Source organism: Paramisgurnus dabryanus, chromosome 15, assembly GCF_030506205.2.
Source record: "Paramisgurnus dabryanus chromosome 15, PD_genome_1.1, whole genome shotgun sequence".
Classification (NCBI taxonomy): Eukaryota; Metazoa; Chordata; class Actinopteri; order Cypriniformes; family Cobitidae; genus Paramisgurnus; species Paramisgurnus dabryanus.
In genome coordinates, this window is record NC_133351.1 from 13,641,832 (window position 1) to 13,665,189 (window position 23,358).

General features: G+C 39.5%; 1 protein-coding gene across 8 annotated transcripts in view; it reads left to right on the forward strand.

Moving 5' to 3' along the window:
• caska (calcium/calmodulin-dependent serine protein kinase a) overlaps positions 1–23,358 on the forward strand; it is a 182,161-nt gene that overhangs the window by 79,993 nt on the left and 78,810 nt on the right. For all 8 annotated transcript variants that reach the window (XM_073812035.1, XM_065251872.2, XM_065251875.2 and 5 more), the window contains exon 2: positions 2,678–2,790. In XM_073812035.1, the coding sequence (XP_073668136.1) occupies positions 2,678–2,790 (113 nt within the window). The remainder of the gene's footprint in view (positions 1–2,677; positions 2,791–23,358) is intronic.

The window sequence follows — 23,358 nt, forward strand, 5'->3', positions numbered from 1 at the left end:
ATACGCAAACGCACTGCATACGCAGTAGCCTATTTGTGAAACAGGAGTTAGATAAAAAAAAATGCATTCGATTAATTGATAATAAATTAACGTTATCGACGAAATTCTTAACAATCAATTATCGATCGTCGATTAATTATGCCCATCCCTAGTAAATATCTGTCTATTTGACACGTTTTTTAAGACTGTTAGTATAAAATCACAGTTCTGACTCTAAACCCGAATTTAATGGCTTTGTTCCACATTTGAAGCCAATTATATAAATATATCTGTGACTGAACATTGTAATTTCTAGAAAAAGTGTAGCTGAATTGGGAGAACATTGCACTAGCAGTGCGAAGACCATGGACTCGATTCCTTGGGACACATATAGTACTAAGAAAATTGTATAGCTTGAACACACTGTAAGTCACTTGGGTGATATGTGTGGACATCTGTTGTGTCAAACGGGTCATCTGTAATTATATATGGGAAACTCTTAAAGACCCCCCTGTAGCAATATCAAGCGTAAATATTGCCGAGCTTAGAATATGTAAATATCAACTTATTTTTGTCCAGAACGCTGTACAGGAAAATGTATTATTAGCATCATAACTAGCAATGTTTGCTTTGCAGTTACATCACAGTTTTGTAGTTCTGAGGAGAGATTGAAGTGATGGAGATGGACTTGATGAAATTTAATCTTACATGCTTAAAGTTTTCTTTGAAATACTAAATAAAGTATTTTTTATTTAGATAAAGTGACTTATGTAGAGATCAAATTTTGGTAAAATATTTAGGCTTAAAATGTGGGCAAATTATTAAAAATAAAATGCGATTGTAACTTGTTTTGTAGTATTTCAACATTTCAGCCACCTTGACACTATTTTTCAGTATAGACGGTTTCATTGAACAAACGCATGTTGTCGAGGGTATGCCTTTGGAGTCTGAACTTAACTTCTGGTCTCTGTTTGTTTAATGGCCTGGCTAAGTAAACTCTGGAACAAATACTTTGTTGAAAAAAACAAATGTTTTGGTTTTCTAAAGACGAGAAGAGATGGCGATCATGAACCAGCACCATGTGGAGGGAGGTTTGGTAGCCGAGTTAACATTGGATCAGTTGCTGCCGGTGACTTTTCTTCTAAGGGGCGCACATTTAAAATATGTGTTCATATTGTCGTCATGTCATGTATGATATCTTTTATCATAAACCCCTTTGAAGCATTTGCAGCAGCCACATATTTGAACATGACGCATGATGCACATAGGTTCACATGACGAGCCACACACATGACGGGCAAAATATATGTTTTGACAAGCTTCGCATCGTGCACCCTCGAAAAGAAGTCACCGCATTGTATACATTAAATAATACACTTTTTACACAGTAACGTTAGCGCATTGTAGTTTTTGATTTTTTTATATAGATTTTTCCGCTTTACCTATGATTGATCTAAGGTAATCTACTTGTTATTTATTTAGCTTGTTATAAGAAATAAACTTCTCTAAAAGGACTCTGTTGTTATTTATTCTTTGTGGAAGTTTACCAGAAATTACATTTGCTCCACGGCGCCGTTTGGTTTATGTTGTTACTACTAAAAAAAACCTAAAATTCTGATATCTTTGAATATCAGATGGCAGAAACCTAAAAACAGGGAGTTTATGAAATGACCACTTGAATTATATTTTTTTAATTTAATCATTTAATGTTGATGACAGGACAGTAAATGCTAGGTAGAGATTGAAGAGTGGGATCGCCAGAAACCAGCAACATAAAGCATGTGCTTTAACTGTTTAGTCAGTTCTGGCAATAAATGTGATTATTTGATTATTGCATTTTATTGTGCCTTTGATTACATTTTTATAGAAACTGAAAATAGAATACCAGTGAATCTACCACAGATGCACACCAAATGCTGAAATAGCTCCCATTTATTCCCCCCTCCAATTCCCACTGCATTACACAATCCCATCAACCCTAAGAACATCACAGAAGAGAGAAGTAATTAATCAACCCTATAGAACAAGAAAAGACCAACCACACACAAACAAAAGCAAAAGAATGCAGCTTGCTCCTTTGCCATTTCTCTTCAGGCATGTAGAAACGCTTAGAGCTCATCCTATGAGGGTTAAAAGCTTTGGGGTATTTGATCAGAGCTCTTTACGGGAAAAGTCGACCTCTCCCTGTCATTCCTCAAATGCTCTTCTAGCACAGAGTTCCCATCTTTCTCATAGCTGCTTTAAGCATTCCTCCAATCCTAGAAAGAGGGCAGGCTTCTTACACTAAGCCCTTAATGCTCAACTAGTGAGCCTCATGTGGATCTACTGTATGATGACAGTGCCGCATTCTCGTTTTCCCTTCCAAATCATTCTATAAGGTTTTGCACGTGTCAGTAAAATTGGTTACTTCTGTTATTATTCTTGATATCAGCATGTCAGTTTTCAGTTTCAGTATTATAACAGCTCCTTATACCACCTGTATAGTTATTATTAGGTATTCATGTCTTGTACAACTGAATTTTTCTGCATGTCTCATTAGCCTGTATTGTATTGTGTCATATCAGCAATATGTTAGCCATCAGCCACCCTGCAGTGTAGATTTCCGAATTGCTATCACTGGCTGTTCGTTATTGGTCTGCCATTAATGATGACTACGGCTCAGTTGCTGTACTAATTGTCTTTTGTATTTTCTTCCAAGGGGGCCGTTTAGTCTGGTACGAAGATGCATCAACAGGGAGACCGGCCAGCAGTTTGCTGTGAAGATTGTGGATGTGGCCAAATTCACCTCAAGCCCGGGCCTCAGCACAGAAGGTAAGACACATTGACTGTTATCCTCATCCCCTTTTCTCATTGGCATCGTGGGGAATAAATCAGCTATGGCTTTTTCCAAGCTTAAAATACATTTGCAGTTTTTGTTCACATGTTAATATTATTTAGATATGAACAACACGCTGATGCTTGTTTCCATTGTTGATGTGATCAACCACCTTTTTTCGGGACCTCTGGAAATCCTGCATGCACATACAACAAAACACACAACCCCTGAGAGGGTGATGCAGTTATCTTGTATTATTGGTGATATTAGCATACACTGTATCCTGATGTGTTATTTTTTAGTTATAGAGCTATAAACATGTTGACAGGTACTTAAACTATTAAATTCTCCCCTATCTCTTGCAGTATTGACCTTTTGTAAAAATATTGATGATAGAATATATATATATGTTACTTTTATAAAGCCAAGGAAAAAAATAAGAGACCAGACCACTCCAGTTTTGATTTTAATCATCATTTCTAGATGTATTGGGACCCTTTCAGTCCAGTGTCTGTTGAATTTCAACAGAAGCAAACCTCGGAAGTGACATAAAGTCACCCAACAGCAAATGTAAAAGACTGAGAGCATGACAAGACTCGTGAAAGATGTGACTAAAAAATCTGAGTTTTTCCAAAAAAGGAAGTTTTCCTAAAATACATGTAAAAACTTTAGTATTTTGTAGGGATGCTCCGATCAGGATTTTTCTTGCTGATAGGGGTGTCACGATTCTCCAAATCCTCAATTCGATTACATTTTCGATTCTAAGGTCACGATTCGATCCGATTCTCGATTTTTACTTTTTTTTTTTTTTTGAAGACAAAAATGATATGCCATTATTTATTATTTATTATTATTATTATAGTTTAACATTAACATGCACATTGCACAACTCCCATGGGGGTTTGTGGGCTTCACTTAACGCGAGAGCTTGTAGAGAGAGGATTCCTTCTTGCACGCACATGGACTTAATGCAAATGGACTAAATGCGCGTGTCTTGGACTCATACCATCTGAAATAAATCCAGCATCATAAGCAGCTGCGCTTCTCTCTGTCTCACGTGCACGTGCACGCGCTCGCGCTCTCGCATCTGTCCGAAGTCTAAACATAAACTAAAGTAGTAATCCTCATGTATTTGTTCAGTTTTATGCGTTTCATGCGAGCTGAGGCAAACTATCCCTTTTGTTTCAAATATAATCCGCTGCATCTTTGCGCCTCTCTCACTCTCGCGCACGTGCAAAGAGCTGCGCTCTGTCCAAAGGCAGATCACTAGGTAGTAATCCTGTTTATGATATGCATTTCAAGGAGTTGTAGCATCCCTCGTGTTAAAATATGATCGCGTTCCTCTGGACAGATGTTTTTAAGGGCATCTCTGAGAGTTTTTTTCCCTCTCTTGGGAAGCCGACCGGACGTGACATGGGGCGTGGCAGCATCGACGATCTCATTTTTTAATTCGAAGTTCGAAGCTGTGACTTAATTTCGATCGATTTCGATTTACAATCGAAATCGTGACACCCTTAGTTGCTGATACCTGTTACCGTTATTTGTTGTTTTCGTGATCGGCCAATACCAATGCTTATAGCGATTTTGACTAGGTCCTCTTTCCGGCAAAGATCCCAGAAGATATACGTGACATGTTTGTGTTCACACAGACGCTTGTCTGGCAATTTTACGGGTGTGTGTGAATGGGGTTATACATACACACACAAACTGTAAGAACAGACTTGATCTGCGCACTCTTATAGGATTTGTTGTTTTTCTGCGAGGGCTTTAATGTTATATAAAAGTCTTTTCATTGTGTCACCTGTTGCCAGTAGCCTGATAATGTGATGGGAAAACAGTATAAAGTCTACCTATACAGTAATGAGCACTAGTACAAAGGTTGAGAATCAAATTTGAAATCTAATTTGAATTGACTCCCTCTCTATATAAGTGCACCTAATCATCTCATACTGCCCAGTGATCTGCACTGTTGATACACTCAGCGCAGTACATACAGCGTTTAAGTTGAGGGGTACAAGTGGATACGTTTAAAACAAAACAAGGTGGTAAAATTTGCTTTCAATTTCTGTGTGTGTCTGTGAGAGAGATCTTTGACAGGGAATTGCATTGTCTCAGTCTACAGCTTGAGCCTTGAACCTGTGTCTCGTCCACTCCTCTGACTTTCACTACTAGTCACGGACAGACTTTCAGTCTTTCACCTGTGTGGGAGAAACACACTCATGCTGCTGTTTCACAATATGCTGTTAAACACATGAGACTCTGTGATATTAAGATGCTAACTGTGACTTTTGTCACTGTATTACCTTTCAAGAGCCAATTCCTCCTGGAGTGATGGAACAAAGCAGCTCAATCAGCTTTTCCTCTCTGTAGTTTATTTGTAATCTCGCACACACTTCCTCGCCTCTAACACTGTGACAAATACTCTCACACAGTTAAAAAGCTATAGGACCGAAGCTTCTCCTGCAATAACTTTGAAGTTTGCCATGTCCTTGCGGGCAAATATGAAACTAATGTTACTTTTTCATTGCGTGGTACGACTCGGCACCACACGGATTGCTTCGCTTTGGCTCGGTTTGCTTTGCCACTGCAGTTTAGTGCCGCTTCAGAGTGGGTGAGATTATAGACTTACTGTTACAGTTGCATCACCTCTACTACGTGACATCATTGTAAACGTGATACAAACACACACACAACACGGAAGCAACAGAGCATATCGTTGGAATCGTGTTCCTCTTTCTCGGAAAGTTGATGTTTTTCAACGCTAAAAGGGAGTTTGGGAACGTTTACACCCAAACACAGATGATGACATCACTTGGTTTGCGCGACAGCACGTGAGCGAAAGGAAATCTTACATTGAGCAATGACACTGGTAGTGAACAATCTGTGATCTGCAATGTCTTTTCATTTACGTCTTCGTATCGGTTCGGCTTGCTTGAAACCTTAACTTAAAAAAAGGATCAGGTACTAGGTACTGTACATCAGGGCTAGTCAATCTTGGTCTGATTTAAAATCACCAGAAACTTTTACCTTTCCACTGGTCATGACAAATGATGGCCGAAAAACTGTAAAGAGAGTCAGAAATGGGCTGCCAACCATCTGCTAGTGCATAATTATCAGTTCCAATTTGCGCTTTGGATGCAAAAAAAACTTGTGCGACTACACCACATGTAACACGCCCACCCGGAAGTGATGTATTTCAGTGCGTTCCACTCTAAACATTGTGGTGTGAGGTGAAAATTAATAATCCTTTTTTCTTTAACTTTATCAGTAACACTTGAGTCATTTAAAACCGATTGATTACTGATAAAATACATTCGTAGATTGAAGGCTCTTGTGTTGGAATGAGCTTCTTTCCCATGTTGACACAGATTTACAATTAAACTGAAATTTCATTATGACTGCCAATTGGGGGCGAACTCCAAAAGTGGCATCTGAATGTAGTGTACAATAGAAATGTGTTTTAGCCTATATATCTTTAAAATTTAAAAAATGAAAATTTTATGCAATTTTAGTGATATTGTGAATACTTGAAATGTAACAATTTATGAAAGTTTAAAGTTAGCCCCTTGGGATGTAATTTAACCTATGCTGGGTTGTTTCAACATAAAATGCTGGGTTGTTGTAACCCATTGTTGAGTCAAATATGAATATTTTCTGGGTTAATTTAACACACAGCTGGGCTCGTCTCTTTTTGTCCCCCCTTTTTTTAAGAGTGTACCGAGCACCACAACGCTCATCATCACATCATGCCTGGTTTGAAGTGGCAGCTCCCACATCCATCAATCCAATTGTGAATCCTTTAAAATCCCCTCTTGCACAGATTTGCAGAATAATTATAGATCACTTGTTCGTGTCTGTAAAAATATAACATTTCTCATAATGAAGTGGCATTTCTGACTCTCGCTCTGTGTGGGATTTCAATGTGGATTTTCTCTGGCTTTTGCTCTCTGAAGATACTAGACATTACTAGGCTGTTTAAATTTCTTATCTCCATTTACCACTTGCCTTGTCTGTCTTTAAGAATTAGGGGTGACCCCGAATAGTCGAAGATTCGATGCATCGATAGGAGAAGCCTGATTCGACTACCAATCTCATAGTCGAATCGTCGCAGATGTGTTATGAAATGAGGATCATTCAATTTTGGCCGCATGGGTGCACACATTATCTGATTTCACATATAACAGCTTTCTCACAATATATTAATATACTGCATATTATGATAATGCTGCAAATAATATGTGAAGGCAACCCGTAGCAGCTTTCAATAAATATTTTTAAAATGCGTTAATAAATCCAACAACCCCTGTGACCGGGCTACACGTCCATAAGAGGTTTATATGTTAATAAACCATTGCCTCTTTGTTTCTACATTTAAAAGACAAAGCTGGCAAATTATATTATGCCTTTCGTTCTTTTAATAATTTCTATATTTTATTTTATTTATAAATCACTTTGGGTTATCTGATTTAACTATTTGGCTTGTGTTTTGTTTCCGTGCACTTGAGGCATTTTGCATATTTGTTCTGCACTTTGTAACTTCTGACCTTATTTTATAAAAAAAAAAATCTATTATAAACGTAAATTCTGATCTAATTTACATTTTGGATAGCTTTTCGTTGTATCGAAGTTGCGCTATTGCGTGCTGGCCATGCTTGCGCATGTAATTTAGCCGAACGGGCAAGGTGCTCTGCGTCTCATATTTAGGAGTTCATCAAACTAAACATTAAAAAACGGATGTTTTTCGACGAGTATAAGTTTTTAAAATGTATTTAAAACATAGTGGTTATCTTGTCAAAACAGGTAGCCGGTTTTTTTTTTTCGGTGATGAAACGGAAACTATCTGCACCGAACCTATTTCTGCCTGACACGAATGTCTTTCTTGTGATTTAATATTATGGTGGGTCGGTGTTCACTTTCAAATGATAGCAAAGAGATTCCTAAAATAAATAATATCATCCGGTCTTTCTGTATCTAAAGTTAATACAGAGATGATCAAAGTCAAAGCAAGCAAGCAGGTATTTCTGTGCTAAATAATAACGCGTAGTGTCTATAAAATCATTAATTTCAGTGTTTTTCTTGTTATAAATTAAAGTTTAATGAATTGTATATAAAGATTAGTTTTTATCATTTACAGTAACAATCACAAATTATTTGTCAATTCTCATTTGTCGTTTTTTTTTGTCATGACTGCTTTGACGCGCTATCTCCAAATTAAATAAAAACACTTAATTGTATCTGGAGTTTCCAAGGCAGGATCACCTTTGTTATTTTTTTAAGTTTAGTTATCAAAATGTATTTTTGTGTGATGTTCTGTAGATCGTGGCTTTAAAATGTTATGAGGAATAATTAAACAAATGTTGCCTTACATTTGACCTTAAAAAAAATATATAAATGCATCGTCAGTTTTGTCTTCGTTTATTACTTGAAAAACAGTTTTGGTCACTTTATCAGAAAGTTCTTTATGTGTGCTGCTTGTGAAAGAAAATAAAAGTTACCAATTTGTACCTGGTCTGGCCCCCTCCCAACCCATGCACACAAACGAAGATGATTCGACTATCGGTCGACTATGGAAAGATTCGACAATTCTGATTCGAATATGTAAATCCTTAGTCGAGGACACCCCTATTAAGAATACCCATTAAGAGAGTTTAAATTTTGCTTTGCTTAAAATACTGACACATCGGAGCTGGTCGGTTGCTAAAATTTACAAGCATATCCACAGTGAATATTCTAACCCCCAGAATAGGTGAAAAGAACCCCAAATTAAACTAAATCTGTGTAGTATGTAGGAAATTGTGTAGTTCAGTTTACACTGACTTTAAATGTACCAAAAATATATTTACTCTGAAGTTGTAGGAAGTAATGCATTGCTTTCAGATTGCATCTTGTGTAAGACAGCAGTAGAAATCAAGACTTGGCAATGGCTTTGTTTGAAGACCACTAGATTTAAAGCCCAGAAATAAAGAAAACATCTTGTTTTACACTTTAGTGTGATTGGCCTATTCCAACATTGACCGTTTTGTGTCGTCTAGACATCCGCTGGGGGAAACTAAGCCATCATCTGTGCCACTTTTGTGTTTGTAGCACCTTAAGGTCACAATTCCACCTGTCAGCCATCTGTGAAAAAGTCCTCTCCAAACTCAATATATCCGATTGTGTGGTTATGGCCTATAAACGCACGCACACACACACACACACACACACACACACACACACGCACGCACGCACGCACGCACGCACGCACGCACGCACGCACACACACACACACACACACACACACACACACACACACACACACACACACAAACCCTCTTTAGCACTCCAGTCCAGTGCTTTCCATATCCAGTCTTTTTTTATCGTAAACATGGAGTCGTCTCGAGAAATGTGAAAGGCAACAAGTTACCTTTCACCTCTATGGAGGTTTTAAATCGACATTCACGACGAGAAATGTGTGCACTGGAATAATGCAGAGATCAGGGAGCTCTTCACTATTCGTGCTTAAACTGAGATCGATCAACAGCTTTATAGAACAGAGCGCGTCATGCGCAAGTTTATGATCGGATCAGAAAAAAATGCACATGCGTGGTTTCTCCACAGAGACATATCGTATTTTGTGAGAAATCTATGTGAGAAAGATACTAAAATATAAGTACTGCTTTCTAACTTTTTTAATATGACGACGCCCCTCCTTCTTGTTCGTTGGTTGACTGCTTTCCCAAGGGCTCACAGGAGAGTAAAGTGTCCATCGGATGCACATTTTAAAATTTAGCTGGAAGTAGTAGGTTGTCGTGCTACCCTTTTTTTAAAAAAACTATGAATTCAGTTATTCTAATCGTCTCGCCTAATGCTTTTTGCAGAGGTTATCAAAATGAGATTCTGATGTGGATTCCTAAACATGTCAGTTTTCACCTGAGATAAATGACATCTGGTTATAGCTAATATATTGTGTTGCTGTTCCTATATTGAGATTAACTCTTTCACCGCCAGCGGTTTTAAAAAAAGTTGCCAGCCAGTGTTTTTCATGATTTTCACCAAAGTTTAATGCCTTCCAGAAATTTTTTTTCTTTCAATATATAATATATTATATATATATATATATATATATATATATATATATATATATATATATAATATATAATATATATAATATATAATATATATATATATATAATATATATATATAATATATAAACATACAATATACCAAATGAAAGAACAGACCCTCTGCTTTCAAACAAAAAAACCCGTTTCATCCTACCTTCAGTGGTTCTTTTGTAATCAGCTTTTGAATATGGGTAGGTTTCTGCAAAACACCACATTTTGAGCAAAAAGCAGAGATAATTCCATTTTTGTGACAGACTTTTCATAGAGATCCCATTCAGAGCGATCTTTAAAACAGACACGGACATGCAGCCGCTTGCCATAGGGAAATACTTCCGGGTTTTAAAAGGTGCGGAAGTTGCGTTTTCTCTTGATTGACGAGATATCTCGTCAATGGCGGGGAAAGAGTTAAATTAGGGGATTTATGCTTAGACATGTACTTTTAAAAGTGCAAAAGCCACACACTTGGTGGATAATAATAATAATAATCCACCTGGTGGATAATAGCGGTATTGCGGAAAGACGGAAAATTTCGTCATTAGCGGGGAAGCTTTTTCTCTTAATTGACGAGATATCTCGTCAATGGCGGTGAAAGAGTTAAGGTAGTTGTAAGTCTCTTAAAAAGCTTTGGTGTGCACGCCCCCTAATGTTTGAAACACCAGGCTTATAACACAAGAGTTGCCGGTTCGAGTCTCATGGCCGGCAAGTTGCGACTGAGGTGCCCTTAAGCAAGCCATCTGTCCCCTATTGCTCCCCGGGCGCTGCAGTGATAGCTTTCCACCGGTCTGGGTGTGTGTGTTTTCACTACTTGCAGTGCATGTTCATTACTCACTGGATGGGTTACCATGTTTTGGTCATTACGTCACTTTCACTTTATCTGTATAGTTTTGTTGTTTTTCTTCTTTATTTGATTCTACCTCTGTTTTTCTTACTTTTTGTAGTTCCTGCCTTAAAAAAAAAACATTTATTCATAGAGCATCACATCTGATGGGTTTATCCATGTTGGTGGAAGTTTTTAGTCCTGAATGAAGTTTCACTTGGCTTTTTCTTCCAGCCCACAGAATAGTGGCTGCTTAACAATGATCCTCCAAGTAGGAATTTTGACTGTTCTGTAACCCCCTGTCAGTCGCTATGTGGTTATTTAGGATAGTGGTTTGGGAAAGCATGAGGTCATTCAGATGTCTGTAATCAAACTTTGGTGTGAATCAATGATCGGGGGAAACATTTACCAAATATTTTAAACAATAAGCCCAAACCCAAAGGTAATGTGGTCTCTTATAGTCTTCCCTGAACAGCAAAAGTTTGTTTTGAGGTTACTGTTTTTATCCTGTGTTTAGTTACCTGAAATATTATGCTTTTTCATATCAAGTGTTTTGTGTAATTTTTCAAAGTGGTTTCATTTTTGGATATTTACAGAGAGGAAAGCCTCCAAACAGCCTGTGGGAGATTCACAATTATAATTTAGAAGACACACTGCTGCGTTTCATGTTTCCTCCTTCATAACATTTTGAAGTCAGTGAATCTTAAAATGATTCATTTACAAAGCCGCAGAGGCTGTTAGTGTTTCTCTGTGGATGAGAAGGCTTGTTTGAAGCTCTTTTTGTAGAAATCCAACAACAATCCAATCTTCAATTTTTTTGTGAAGTTGTTGCTGCTTTGTGAACTGAATAATCACCCTGTTGTGACTTTAAAGGATCATTGAAATTAGGGCTGCAACAACGAATCAATAATAATCGAGAATGACATTCATTGTCAACGGGTTAGAGATGGAAAGATTTGGTTCAATCGTTGTTGGTATTTGGGATGTAAATAGTCATTGGGATGCTTTCGGACTAATTTTTAATGGCCATTGGGCTGGTTTTGTTAAGCAGATTTGGCAACCCTGACAGTACCATGATGGAAGCAAAAGCACAAAAGAACGACTAATAAATGTTTCGTTTGGTCCTTAAATATAAGTGAGTTTGTATTTGTTTAATTGTTGTTAGGTTTAAATATTAATAAACCACAAACGTAGCTTTTGTTTTAATGTAAAGGGTAAAATCCAGTTTTTATTAATGCATATTACTTTAATATCATATGGTTTATTTATTTTTTTAATGTTAATTTTCATCAAGGTCTAAAGTTGAAGATTAAAAGAGTTTATTTATCTGTGGCAAAATATCCTTTCCAGCACATCCCTGAAGACTCAGTTTGTGTTGTTTATTTATATTTTGACATTTTGACACTTTAAAAGCTGCACAAACATTTAAAAAATATTATTTTAGTAAAACTCTGTAGTAGTGTGTGGCTTTTGCACTTTTAAAAGTACATGTCTAAGCATAAATCCCCTAATTTAATGCCTTATTTTGCTATAATAAGTAAAAAATTTAATTTAGTAAATATTTATGTTTTATCAGATTAGTCAATTAATCGAAAGATTAATCTCCCAATTAGTCGCTTATGAAAATATCGCCAGGTGCAGCCTTGAAATTCTATTCAGAAAATGTATGCTTTTTAAAGAGCACCCATTTCATTGCTAAAAAACAACATTATTTTGTGTATTTGCTATAATACAATATGTTCAAAAACACATTATTTTTCACATACCGTACATTTTTGTAGCTAAAGATTTCCCTTTCTTCCTGAAACACACAGATTTTGTACAAAACTGTCCCTGATTGGCCAGCTAATTTGTAAGTTTTAATTGGTCTGAATACTTCTGAGGTCAGCCGGAAATGTGACGCTCCTTACCATGTTTAAAAGATTCGGTTGCTAAAAGGAGTTAAATTTCAGGCTGTGAGACCAAGCAGGAGGAATTACATCTCGTCTACATCACCAATCCCAGGAAGTAAACTGTTACCTACAATCCATGTGTTTGTTGTAGTCCAAGAAAAAAGATTTACGTTGGAGATGATAACTCACGTCATTGTGTACTTAGGGGTTTGTACCTTTTGCATTTCGTTGTCATGTACTAATACACACTTACACACCAAAGGAAATGTAAAATTGTGAATAAGATAATTGGTGCTTTTTAGGTACTTTTTAGTTAATGCTACAACCTGTCATCATTTTATGAAGGTTTTTATTATTGTCTAGGTTAAGTATAGACACTATCATTGCCTAAATAATAATAAATGTTTGTCTACTGTATCTTTCTGTCTATCTATGAGGCTCTGGAATTTCATTTTACTGCTTCGGGAGAAGCAGATGTAAAGGCATGTAACACACTGATGTGTGTCAGCGGTGGGATGGTCACCACCCCACTTGCTCTGTAATTATTGCGATGGTTAGAAGACAATTAGCCTTTTCAAAAGCTTGCTGTCAACCAAACTGCAAGAGTATTGAGAGATTGAACCAGATAAAAAACAGCAAGTGATGGATGGAAGACTTTCCAGTCTTGCCATCTATTATGCCTCAAAGATCAGGCCAAATGTGCCCGCGTCTCAGCTGGCAGGACTTTTAATTGGATGTTTTTATTTGAGACACATTAATAGATCCAGCACTGGTTTATAAGATATAACATTATTATTACATTATGTTCACTCTCATTGTCATCAATGGCGGGTTGCATAAACTAGTCTTAAATATTAGTTATTTTTTTTCTTCAAGACTGATCATAACTATTGTAAGTATCTAACTTAAATAACATAAATAAATTATAAACAAAGCAATGAACACACAACCACCCAATACATCAGTGGTTTTCAAGCATGCCAAAAGGTTTGAGAACCACTGCAATACACCAACCTGAACACAAGATATGCAGAGGCAAGCACTACTTATACTTTCCAGAAAATGTAAAATTTGAGTTGAATATACAATGTGACACTCTGTTCCTGCTTGCTGCCGACAACACGTTGTTCTTGTCAAGACAGTGGTCGATTCAGGCACCTCTGGGCTGTTGTTGTGGTGTGCTGTCACGATGTTTGAATGAGGTGGAAACAGCTGACTGGATTCTTTCCTACAGATTTGTGAATTGTAAATGCCTTGTACAGTGAAGCTTATAGTTTTACGAGAAAAGAGTTGTTAAACTGTTCAGTCATTTAATGACTAGTTAAATTGCTTGAAAATTTGAACTGCAGAGTGTATCGAAGCAGTCATCTAGCCGACACTTTTATCTACATGCAGTTCACTTTTGATTAACCTGAGGTTACAATAAGTGCCTTTCTCAAGCAAAGTCATGATATGTTATGCATCATGTATATTCTTACATGCAACTGTAATCAGCTATGATGTAGAAACGGTCTCTGGTGTGGGGTTGGGGCTCACTGTTGCACACGTGCATAGATTTAAACAGCGCTCCTGCTGTTGTGAGTGCAAACAACAGTGAGATATTATTGCTTTCTTAAACCTGCGTAACACCATTTTTACTTTAGACATGCATATTAGAGTAAACCTTTTTTTAGTATTGTTCAACTTTTGTCAGACCAGGGCTGTGTCCGAAATACCCCCCATATCGTTATTCACTACTCCCTACATTACTCCGCTTGTATAGTTCACTCAAATGAGTGAATGAAAACGAGTAAATGAATTCATACACTTAATCTTGCTGGAAGCGCTGTAGTGAGGGCTTCATCTTCCGCTGAGACGTAAGTATTCATTCAGCTCCCACCAGCATTTTTTGTGGTTTTCAGAAGTTTTACAAAATGTCTTCAAGGGAAATGTTCTTCTAAAAATATTTAAACATACAAATATATCAAATGAAAGAACAAGACCCTCTGATTTCAAACAAACTGTAACGTAGTGCCTCCTGTGTCCCTGTGTTTTGTCATTCTTGTGTTTTGTTATAGTTGGGTTTTGGTTTATGCTTAGTTTCTGTGTACCTGTGTTTAACCTGTGTTCATGTATACCCTTGTTCCTAGTTGTATCTCCCGGTGTTAATTAGTGTCTCCGCCCCCTTGTTTGTAACCATGGATATTCATTGTGATCATGCCTCTCCTCTTGTGTGTTGTCTTGGTTACTGATTGTTTGTGCATTGTCATTGGTCTTAGTCATTCATATATACCCTGCCTGTTCATTCTGTGTTTGTGGTTTGTCGTAAGATGTCGCTAGTCCCTTGTGTTTCCTTGGTTCCTGTTTTTGTCATTTTTACACTTTCATATTGGAATAAACTGCACTTGGATCCATACCTTTTGCCTCATCTTGTCTCACCCGTGACAGAACAAACCACCACTCAGGATCCAGCAGTAATTCCTCGTTCCCGTGATTTCCCAAGTTCCCTGATGTGTTCTCTGTGTCCTCATGCTCCGTGTCGGCAGTATCCGAGTGCAAGTTTCACCCCCCACCACGGAGGAAGAATGGTGGAACGCGCTCGCCGACCTGACTTCCCTCCGGCAACAGGGGCAATCTGTGCGATGTTTCGCCCAAACGTTCTGGTCATTTTCGCTGGGCCTGGACCTTAGTGACTCTGAGCTTAAAAATTATTTTAATGAATGTCTCGATGAACCCGTACCGCAGCAAGAGGTCGACGGGCTGCAAATACTCGATTTCTGGGGCTTTGTGGGATATATGCATAACCGTGGCCGATGGAATTTATGGGAGACTGTAACACCTCTCGAGCCAGTCATCATGAAGCCAGCACGCTGCTCACGTAATCGGCGGAGGAAGAAACTCATGCCAGAGCGCCTCGCTGTTAGTACGGACGCTGTGCTCCCGAGTTCTGTTTCCCCTGTGTCAGCGCCCGTACTTAAAATGGCCGCCACTTCATCCCACTTCATACCTCAGTTCGCTACTATTAATCCTGCCCCAGTTTTCGAGTTTGCCACATCCATACCAGCTCCGACTTATCAGAAAGCCACCATCATCACCGTTCCAGTTGTTAAAGGTGCAGTAATAACACCTAAACCCATTCACAAAATGACTGCCACACCCACTCCTCTTCACCAAACTGCATTATCGAACTCGCCAGCACTGCCACGGTTCCAATGTTTAGTCACCAGTCTGATGGACAAACCATTGGCATCGGTACGGGTGGCTGGGGTGTCCCGTCCTGTGGTTTCCAGCTCTGTGGTGTCTGAGGATCTTTCATCTGAGCCGAGTGAATCCCCCGAGTCCTCTGAGCCGAGTGGATCTCCCGAGTCCCCTGAGCCGAGTGAATCTCCCGAGTCCCCTGAGCCGAGTGAATCTCCCGAGTCCTCTGAGCCGAGTGAATCTCCCGAGTCCTCTGAGCCGAGTGAATCTCCTGAGTCCTCCGAGCTGAGTGAATCTCCTGAGTCTTTTAAGTCCCCCGAGTCCCCTGAGTTTTCTGATTCCCCTGAGCCTTCTGATTCCCCTGAGCCGAGTGAGTCTTCTGATTCCCCTGAGCCGAGTGAGTCTTCTGATTCCCCTGAGCCGAGTGAGTCTTCTGATTCCCCTGAGCCGAGTGAGTCTTCTGATTCCCCTGAGCCGAGTGAGTCTTCTGATTCCCCTGAGCCGAGTGAGTCTTCTGATTCCCCTGAGCCGAGTGAGTCTTCTGATTCCCCTGAGCCGAGTGAGTCTTCTGATTCCCCTGAGCCGAGTGAGTCTTCTGATTCCCCTGAGCCGAGTGAGTCTTCTGATTCCCCTGAGCCGAGTGAGTCTTCTGATTCCCCTGAGCCGAGTGAGTCTTCTGATTCCCCTGAGCCGAGTGAGTCTTCTGAGTCCCCTGTGCCGAGTGAGTCCTCTGAGTCCCCTGTGCCGAGTGAGTCCTCTGTGCCGAGTGAGTCATCTGTGCCGAGTGAGTCATCTGTGCCGAGTGAGTCATCTGTGCCGAGTGAGTCCCTTGTGCCACATTGGTCAGCTAGAGTGGCCACCGAGATGCCCCAGAGACTCTTTAGTGTCACCAAGACTATGGCCAGTGCTGAACTCTCTGCAGATCCCAAGATGGCTGTCTCCAAGCTCCTTACCCTCACTGTCTGGTCCGCAAAGACTATAATTGAACTCACTGCCCTGCCTAACCTGGCCCAGAGGGCCTCTCTCTGTTGTTTCCCTCTACCCAGGTTCCTGATGCCACCAGCACCACCTTGGTATCCAGTTCCTCCCTGGCTTCCTGCTCTGCCGGCTCCACCCTGGCTTCCTGCTCTGCCGGCTCCGCCTTGGCTTCCTGCTCTGCCGGCTCCGCCCTGGCTTCCTGCTCTGCCGGCTCCGCCCTGGCTTCCTGCTCTGCCGGCTCCGCCCTGGCTTCCTGCTCTGCCGGCTCCGCCCTGGCTTCCTGCTCTGCCGGCTCCGCCCTGGCTTCCTGCTCTGCCGGCTCTGCCCTGGGTTCCTGCTCTGCCGGCTCCGCCCTGGGTTCCTGCTCTGCCGGCTCCGCCCTGGGTTCCTGCTCTGCCGGCTCCGCCCTGGGTTCCTGTCTTCGCCCGCGGCTCCTCCTTGGTCCCTGTCTCCGCCCGCGGCTCCTCCTTGGTCCCTGTCTCCGCCCGCGGCTCCGCCTTGGTCCCTGTCTCCGCCCGCGGCTCCGCCTTGGTCCCTGTCTCCGCCCGCGGCTCCGCCTTGGTCCCTGTTTCCGCCTGCGGCTCCGCCTTGGTCCCTGCCTCCGCCTGCGGCTCCGCCCTGGCCCTTAGACTTTCATGGCCTTGACCCACCATCTCTCCCCCGGGTCCACCTCCATACCACCGCCCACCTGGACTTATGTACTTTGGGGTTCTTGTTTCTGGTGGGCGTCTGGAAGCCGCCCTTTTGAGGGGGGGCTATGTAACGTAGTGCCTCCTGTGTCCCTGTGTTTTGTCATTCTTGTATTTTGTTATAGTTGGGTTTTGGTTTATGCTTAGTTTCTGTGTACCTGTGTTTAACCTGTGTTCATGTATACCCTTGTTCCTAGTTGTATCTCCCGGTGTTAATTAGTGTCTCCGCCCCCTTGTTTGTAACCATGGATATTCATTGTGATCATGCCTCTCCTCTTGTGTGTTGTCTTGGTTACTGATTGTTTGTGCATTGTCATTGGTCTTAGTCATTCATATATACCCTGCCTGTTCATTCTGTGTTTGTGGTTTGTCGTAAGATGTCGCTAGTCCCTTGTGTTTCCTTGGTTCCTGTTTTTGTCATTTTTACACTTTCATATTGGAATAAACTGCACTTGGCTCCATACCTTTTGCCTCATCTTGTCTCACCCGTGACACAAACAAAGCGGGAAAGAAGTTTCATCCTATCTATATTTTTTTCCTTAAACTCTTAAATATGGGTATTTTTCTTTTAAAAAAATTATAATAATAATTGCATTTTTGTGAAGGAATTTTGTTAGAGATCAGATTCAGAATGATTATCAAAACATACACAGAGTTTAAAATTAGTAAATAATTTTTTTGCTTAAATTTTTTTATAAATTGGGTAAACCATCTAGTGCAGAGTCCTGCAACGGGTCGGGTACCCGCGGATACCCGCATAAAAGTGTCTCAAACAGGTGGGTTGTGACATTACTAAAATTCACGGGCGGGGCCGCGGGCGAATAATTACCTCCGTGCGGGCGGGTAGTTGCGCAAATGAAAATATGTGGCAAATTTGTATTTCTAAGTGATGTGCACACCAAAACTATTAAACGCGGCTGTTTTTTCAGCCAAGTGCTTTTTAGCTGTGATACTTGAGCTGTCAGCCTGTTGGTTGTTGTGATACTTGTCCCGCCCCTTCTCCACTGTGATTGGACAGCCGTGTGAGAACTGACATTGACGAGCGAAGCATTTTACCCAAACTTGAATCTCTTTGAACTCTCGACGCTCAGCGCCAAACGCTGAAAAACCGCCAAACGCCTGCTTATTTCAAAAACGCAGAGTTTCCATTGGAATCAATTGAAAACATGCGCCGGCCGCGGCTGTAAAAGCTTTGGTGTGCACGCCCTAATTACCATTACACGCGCAACATGTGACATTTGACCCATCACGTCACCACCGCGACAGTGCGCAACCTTTGTTGATTCTTCTCGTAGCCTAGTTGTGGAGCGAGCGTTGCAGGAGTTGCATAAAGTTTTGCTGTTGATAGCCGGAAGCTGAACATCTTCTTTTAGAAAGCATTTCGAGACGAGACTTAGAAGCACAGCAGGGGTTGTGTAGGTAGGTTGTTTTTTTTCTTGGTCTTTTTTATTAATAGGTCGATTTGTGAATAGTTATCAGGTTCCATTTGTGCCGATGGTAGGCTACTTAAATGGCGCAAAACAAAGCGCACTTTAGCCTGTTTCATTAGCCTATTCATGACGCTGTTGTGATGTTGAGAGAGGTACGAGATAAAAAATAAAGCTCTTTAATTGGAATGATTTTAGCGTGTGTGATTTATGCAGGTACGGGTCAGGTAACGGGCCAAATATTATTGGGTCCGGGCAGGTGTGGATAAAATTTTGATATTATCACGGGTGACGTGTCGGATCTGGTGCTGAACTTTGCTGGTACGGGCGGGAGCGGGTCTCCAAAAATGGACCCGTGCAGGACTCTGATCTAGTGGATAACCGCGGTATTACAGATTAACATAAAACCTCATCAGGAACACTTTTTATGCAAATGTTTTCTCTTAATTGATGAGATAACTCGTCAATGGCGGGGAAAGAGTTAATAATGTCCACTATGATTTGGACACTACAAAAAAATGGACGTTTCCTCAAATAATGCACTATTTTAGGGTATAGGGGGCAATTACAGGCACAGCCCTTTGGTTCTGATGCTTTGCTTCCTTATTTGGGTACGATGTGGACCTTGTGGACAAATTTTAAAACACTTGTATTTTAACGTTTATTTGCAGGAATTTTTATATGACTTATTTTTTAAGTAGTTTGATTAAATTTCTTTTGATATGGATGTACTTGTATTGCCTGTAAGTGGAGAAGTTTTTAACAACACCAACTCGGATGTTTAACCTGTCTGCCCTTTGTCTCATTAGTCCTTTTCACACAGAGATTATGGAAAATACATGGAAAATGCATCTGGGATTTGTCTGGGATCGTTTAATATTTGGTTAATTCACACTGAAGCTGCACATGCTTTTACACGTGTACCGTAAGAAATCCCATAAAGACATGTTACGTATTTAAAGTCCTCCACTTGGTGGGTTTTTCACAGCGTCTGAAGTTTGCTAATTATCCGTAATTTTCTCACGAGATACTATGCGCATGCATATTTGTTTATAAAGAGATCATAAGAAGCGTGTTCTTTTCTGTTATGCTGGTGAATGATTTCAGCTTCAGCGCAGAGATTGACGAGCTCCCTGATCTCTGCTTCAGTCCAGTTGGCCGACATTTCTCATCGTGAATATTGTTGTTGTTGAATCTGCATTTAAATCCCTGTGTCAAAGAGCTGAACCATAATTTGTACAAAAGTGATACAAAAGTTACGGAAATGTTACTAGGTCCTCTTTACGAGAGCGATCCCAGAACATACACAGACGTGTTTGTTGTCTGACAATTTTACTGAAATATTCTGGGTCTAAAATGCTGTGTGAATGAGGTTTTACTTTCTTTTGTTTGTTTTTCTTCTTCTGATGTGAATATCATGCACACGTGTCTCTCCAAGGGCCCTGAAAACAAATGGACCTCTTCATCATCTTAATCTTGTCGTTTTCTTCCCCTAGCCAACAATTGTCCCATCTCGTCCTACCTGGTCATCTACAGAGAGCTGACTCGTATTAGCAGTTAATCTTCAAAACATTTGTAGACCCCTGTCCGGCCTAGAGCTTGGCACTCTGACAAGAAATTGTAAAACTTTTTAACTCTGTTACTTTGATAAGTACACGCTTATACTACAGATTCAAGTCATCAGCATTCTTGCATTGAAAAGGTGACGAGGCAGAATGCAAAATTCATTGGTCTTTATGCAAGGTTTTGACATTCAGACTTGTCACTGGTTATTTATACACCAGTATAAAAAAAACTTACATCGCTTTCTACATTATTCAAAATATTACTAAGAAGGTTTTTGGACTTGTGTGCGTGTAAGAATGGCAATGCCCAGGGGAAGGTCACACTGTGGACTATGTGAGCATAAAACTTTGTTAATGTACATGCAGTACCACATAAGACAAAACATATCTTGTATGCTCAGACAGTCCAGTATGTCAGCATTAGAGGTTTCTGTCTCCCAGCTCAACACCTCCAACCCACTGCTGTCTTCCTCCACACAATGACTCTCACTAGTGTCTGGAGGGATCAAGTGCATGTGAATGTGTCTCAGCAGCTGCATTTGTTAAAGGCGGGGTGTGTGGATGTATGTATGATATGCAGGGAAACACATTCTCAAGTCCCTGCGATCAATCAGCACTTCTGAATCATGCACGGACTGTAGCTCTTTCTCTGTACGGTTGCCTTCTATAAAAGTGTGACTGTGTTAAGAGTATGTGATTCTTCTGGTGTTTAGTATTTATGAAATCATGTTGTTTCGGTAAGTCACACTGCTCACAGAGGTAGGGCTTTTATGTAAGGTGTTGCCACTGCTTTATGGTTAGTGTTAAACCCCAGACATCTCTTTATGTTGAAATGTGGAAGTGAAGCAGAATGTTTGCGTAATGCAGGTGTCCCCAAAAGTCCATAAAATGATTTAAGCTAATAAAAAAATAGAAAAGCACTAAAAAAATTACAAATAACCATTGGTTTATAAAACTAAATGTAATGTATAACATCAATGTTTTAATCATTTTATTATGCTTTATTATTTGCATGTGTATCACAAAATCATCAAAAAGTGTAATGGTTTTATAGACCAGGCTTAACATAAAACAACTTTATACAATATGTGAAGTTTAAAGACCCCTCTTTGTAAGCTGTTATATAGAAAGTACCTAAAGTCCTCCTCTGGTGAGGGGGTTTTTGTTGTTGTTTATATGTCTATGTGGTGTTTTCTGATATGCTTTAAGACAAACCATGTCCAAATTCATCATTTAACACAATTGGGTCTTTCTCATGAAATCCAGACTTAGAAAGTGTCCAGCATCAGATTTTTTAAAAAGCCCTTGAAGCCAATTTATATTTGCACATAAAATGTATGTCTGAAGTTATACTATAACCATTATTTTTAGAGGATTTAAAAGATATTTCCTATAGAATTATTTACATTTTTTAGATAATCATTATCAAATATTATCATTACCGCTACATGATATTACATTAAATATATGCATTTACAAACTCATGTTTCGGCAATGAGAACTAAAAAGTTGTCTAGGTACTATGACAAACAAAATTTCAACTGTTATCTCGAAAGAAAAAATAAGAACTGCTTACCTGGTAGCCATCTTGAGTGTCACAGTCAATTATGTCCCTTTCAACTATTTTTTTATTTTTTTGGAAATGTTAGTTTCTTGAGGGCTTAAACAATGATTGAAAATTGTTGCGGAGGATGAGAAAATTGGTCTTGGACACATTTATATTCCTTATTATTGCCTCTACATTTACCAATCATCACCAAATACCACATGTTTCTTTACTGTAAATGTTTATAGTATAACACGCACTGAACCTTTTATTTTGTCGATTTTTTTAATCATAAATATTTCCATGTCAAAGAACCCAAATCCACTCATGGACACGTTGCGGTAATGAAAGTTTTCCCCTTAAATGTGGTAAAAACAACAAAATTGGTTTGTATGATGTCATTTGAAATCATGTGCAAAATAGTACATGAAGAGATGTTTGTAACTGTATGCTTCTTATTTTAATACTCTAACTTTGCATTTACTTTTTTTATCAAAATGTTTCAATTAAGTCTAATTTCGCGAGAATCACCCAAGTTTTTTCTCTATATAAATGGAGGTCGTCTCATTCCCATGGTTTGAAATCGCCTTGGTTTCCTACGTCACAAACATATAAATCACATCAACGCAGTTAAACGTGTGGTTTAGCTTTACTTCTTTGATGCTCACATGTACAGTGTGAATTGAGTAGAGGCGGGGACTAATTTGCATATTCGTAGATCCGTGTATGCTAAACGAACTAAGTGTATAAATTACATTCAAGCTGTTTTAAAGGAAATTACTGTGACAGGTAAAGCTTTTATAGGCTATTATGATGCTCAAACAGGAGTTTAAGTGATACAATTATTGACTACAGGGGTGGCACGCATTTGATAACATGCTCTTATATATTTGATAACGTTTTTAAACTTCAACTTGGTCTCTCAAAATCCTCTTTTAAAAAATAACATCTCCTTCCTATGTTTAAAAAGGCATAAAATAGATCTGGTTTATCACCTTCTACTTTATTTTTACACCAATAGCACCACTTTAACACCTTGTTTCATTTCTCTAAGCTTTTACGTTATGCTTTCAAGAATATATCGCTGTATGCAAAGACATTTTATGTACTCGGTTATTTAAGTGTTCACAATAAGTTGTTAATATGATGCAGATGTGCTTTGATGGGCTGTGGGTAGAAGTGATTTTCTAAATGCTTTAGTGGTGGTTTAGGCTGTGATGATGTGCAGGTTGATCTGTCCAGTTGCATAGTCAGTGGGTCTCTGATGCATACACATTAGTGTTTGATGGATTAGCCAAATAAGAATCAGTGCTGCTGCGAGAGCGTTATATCACATTATGCCCAATTCTTGGCTCAGCATAAATTTGAC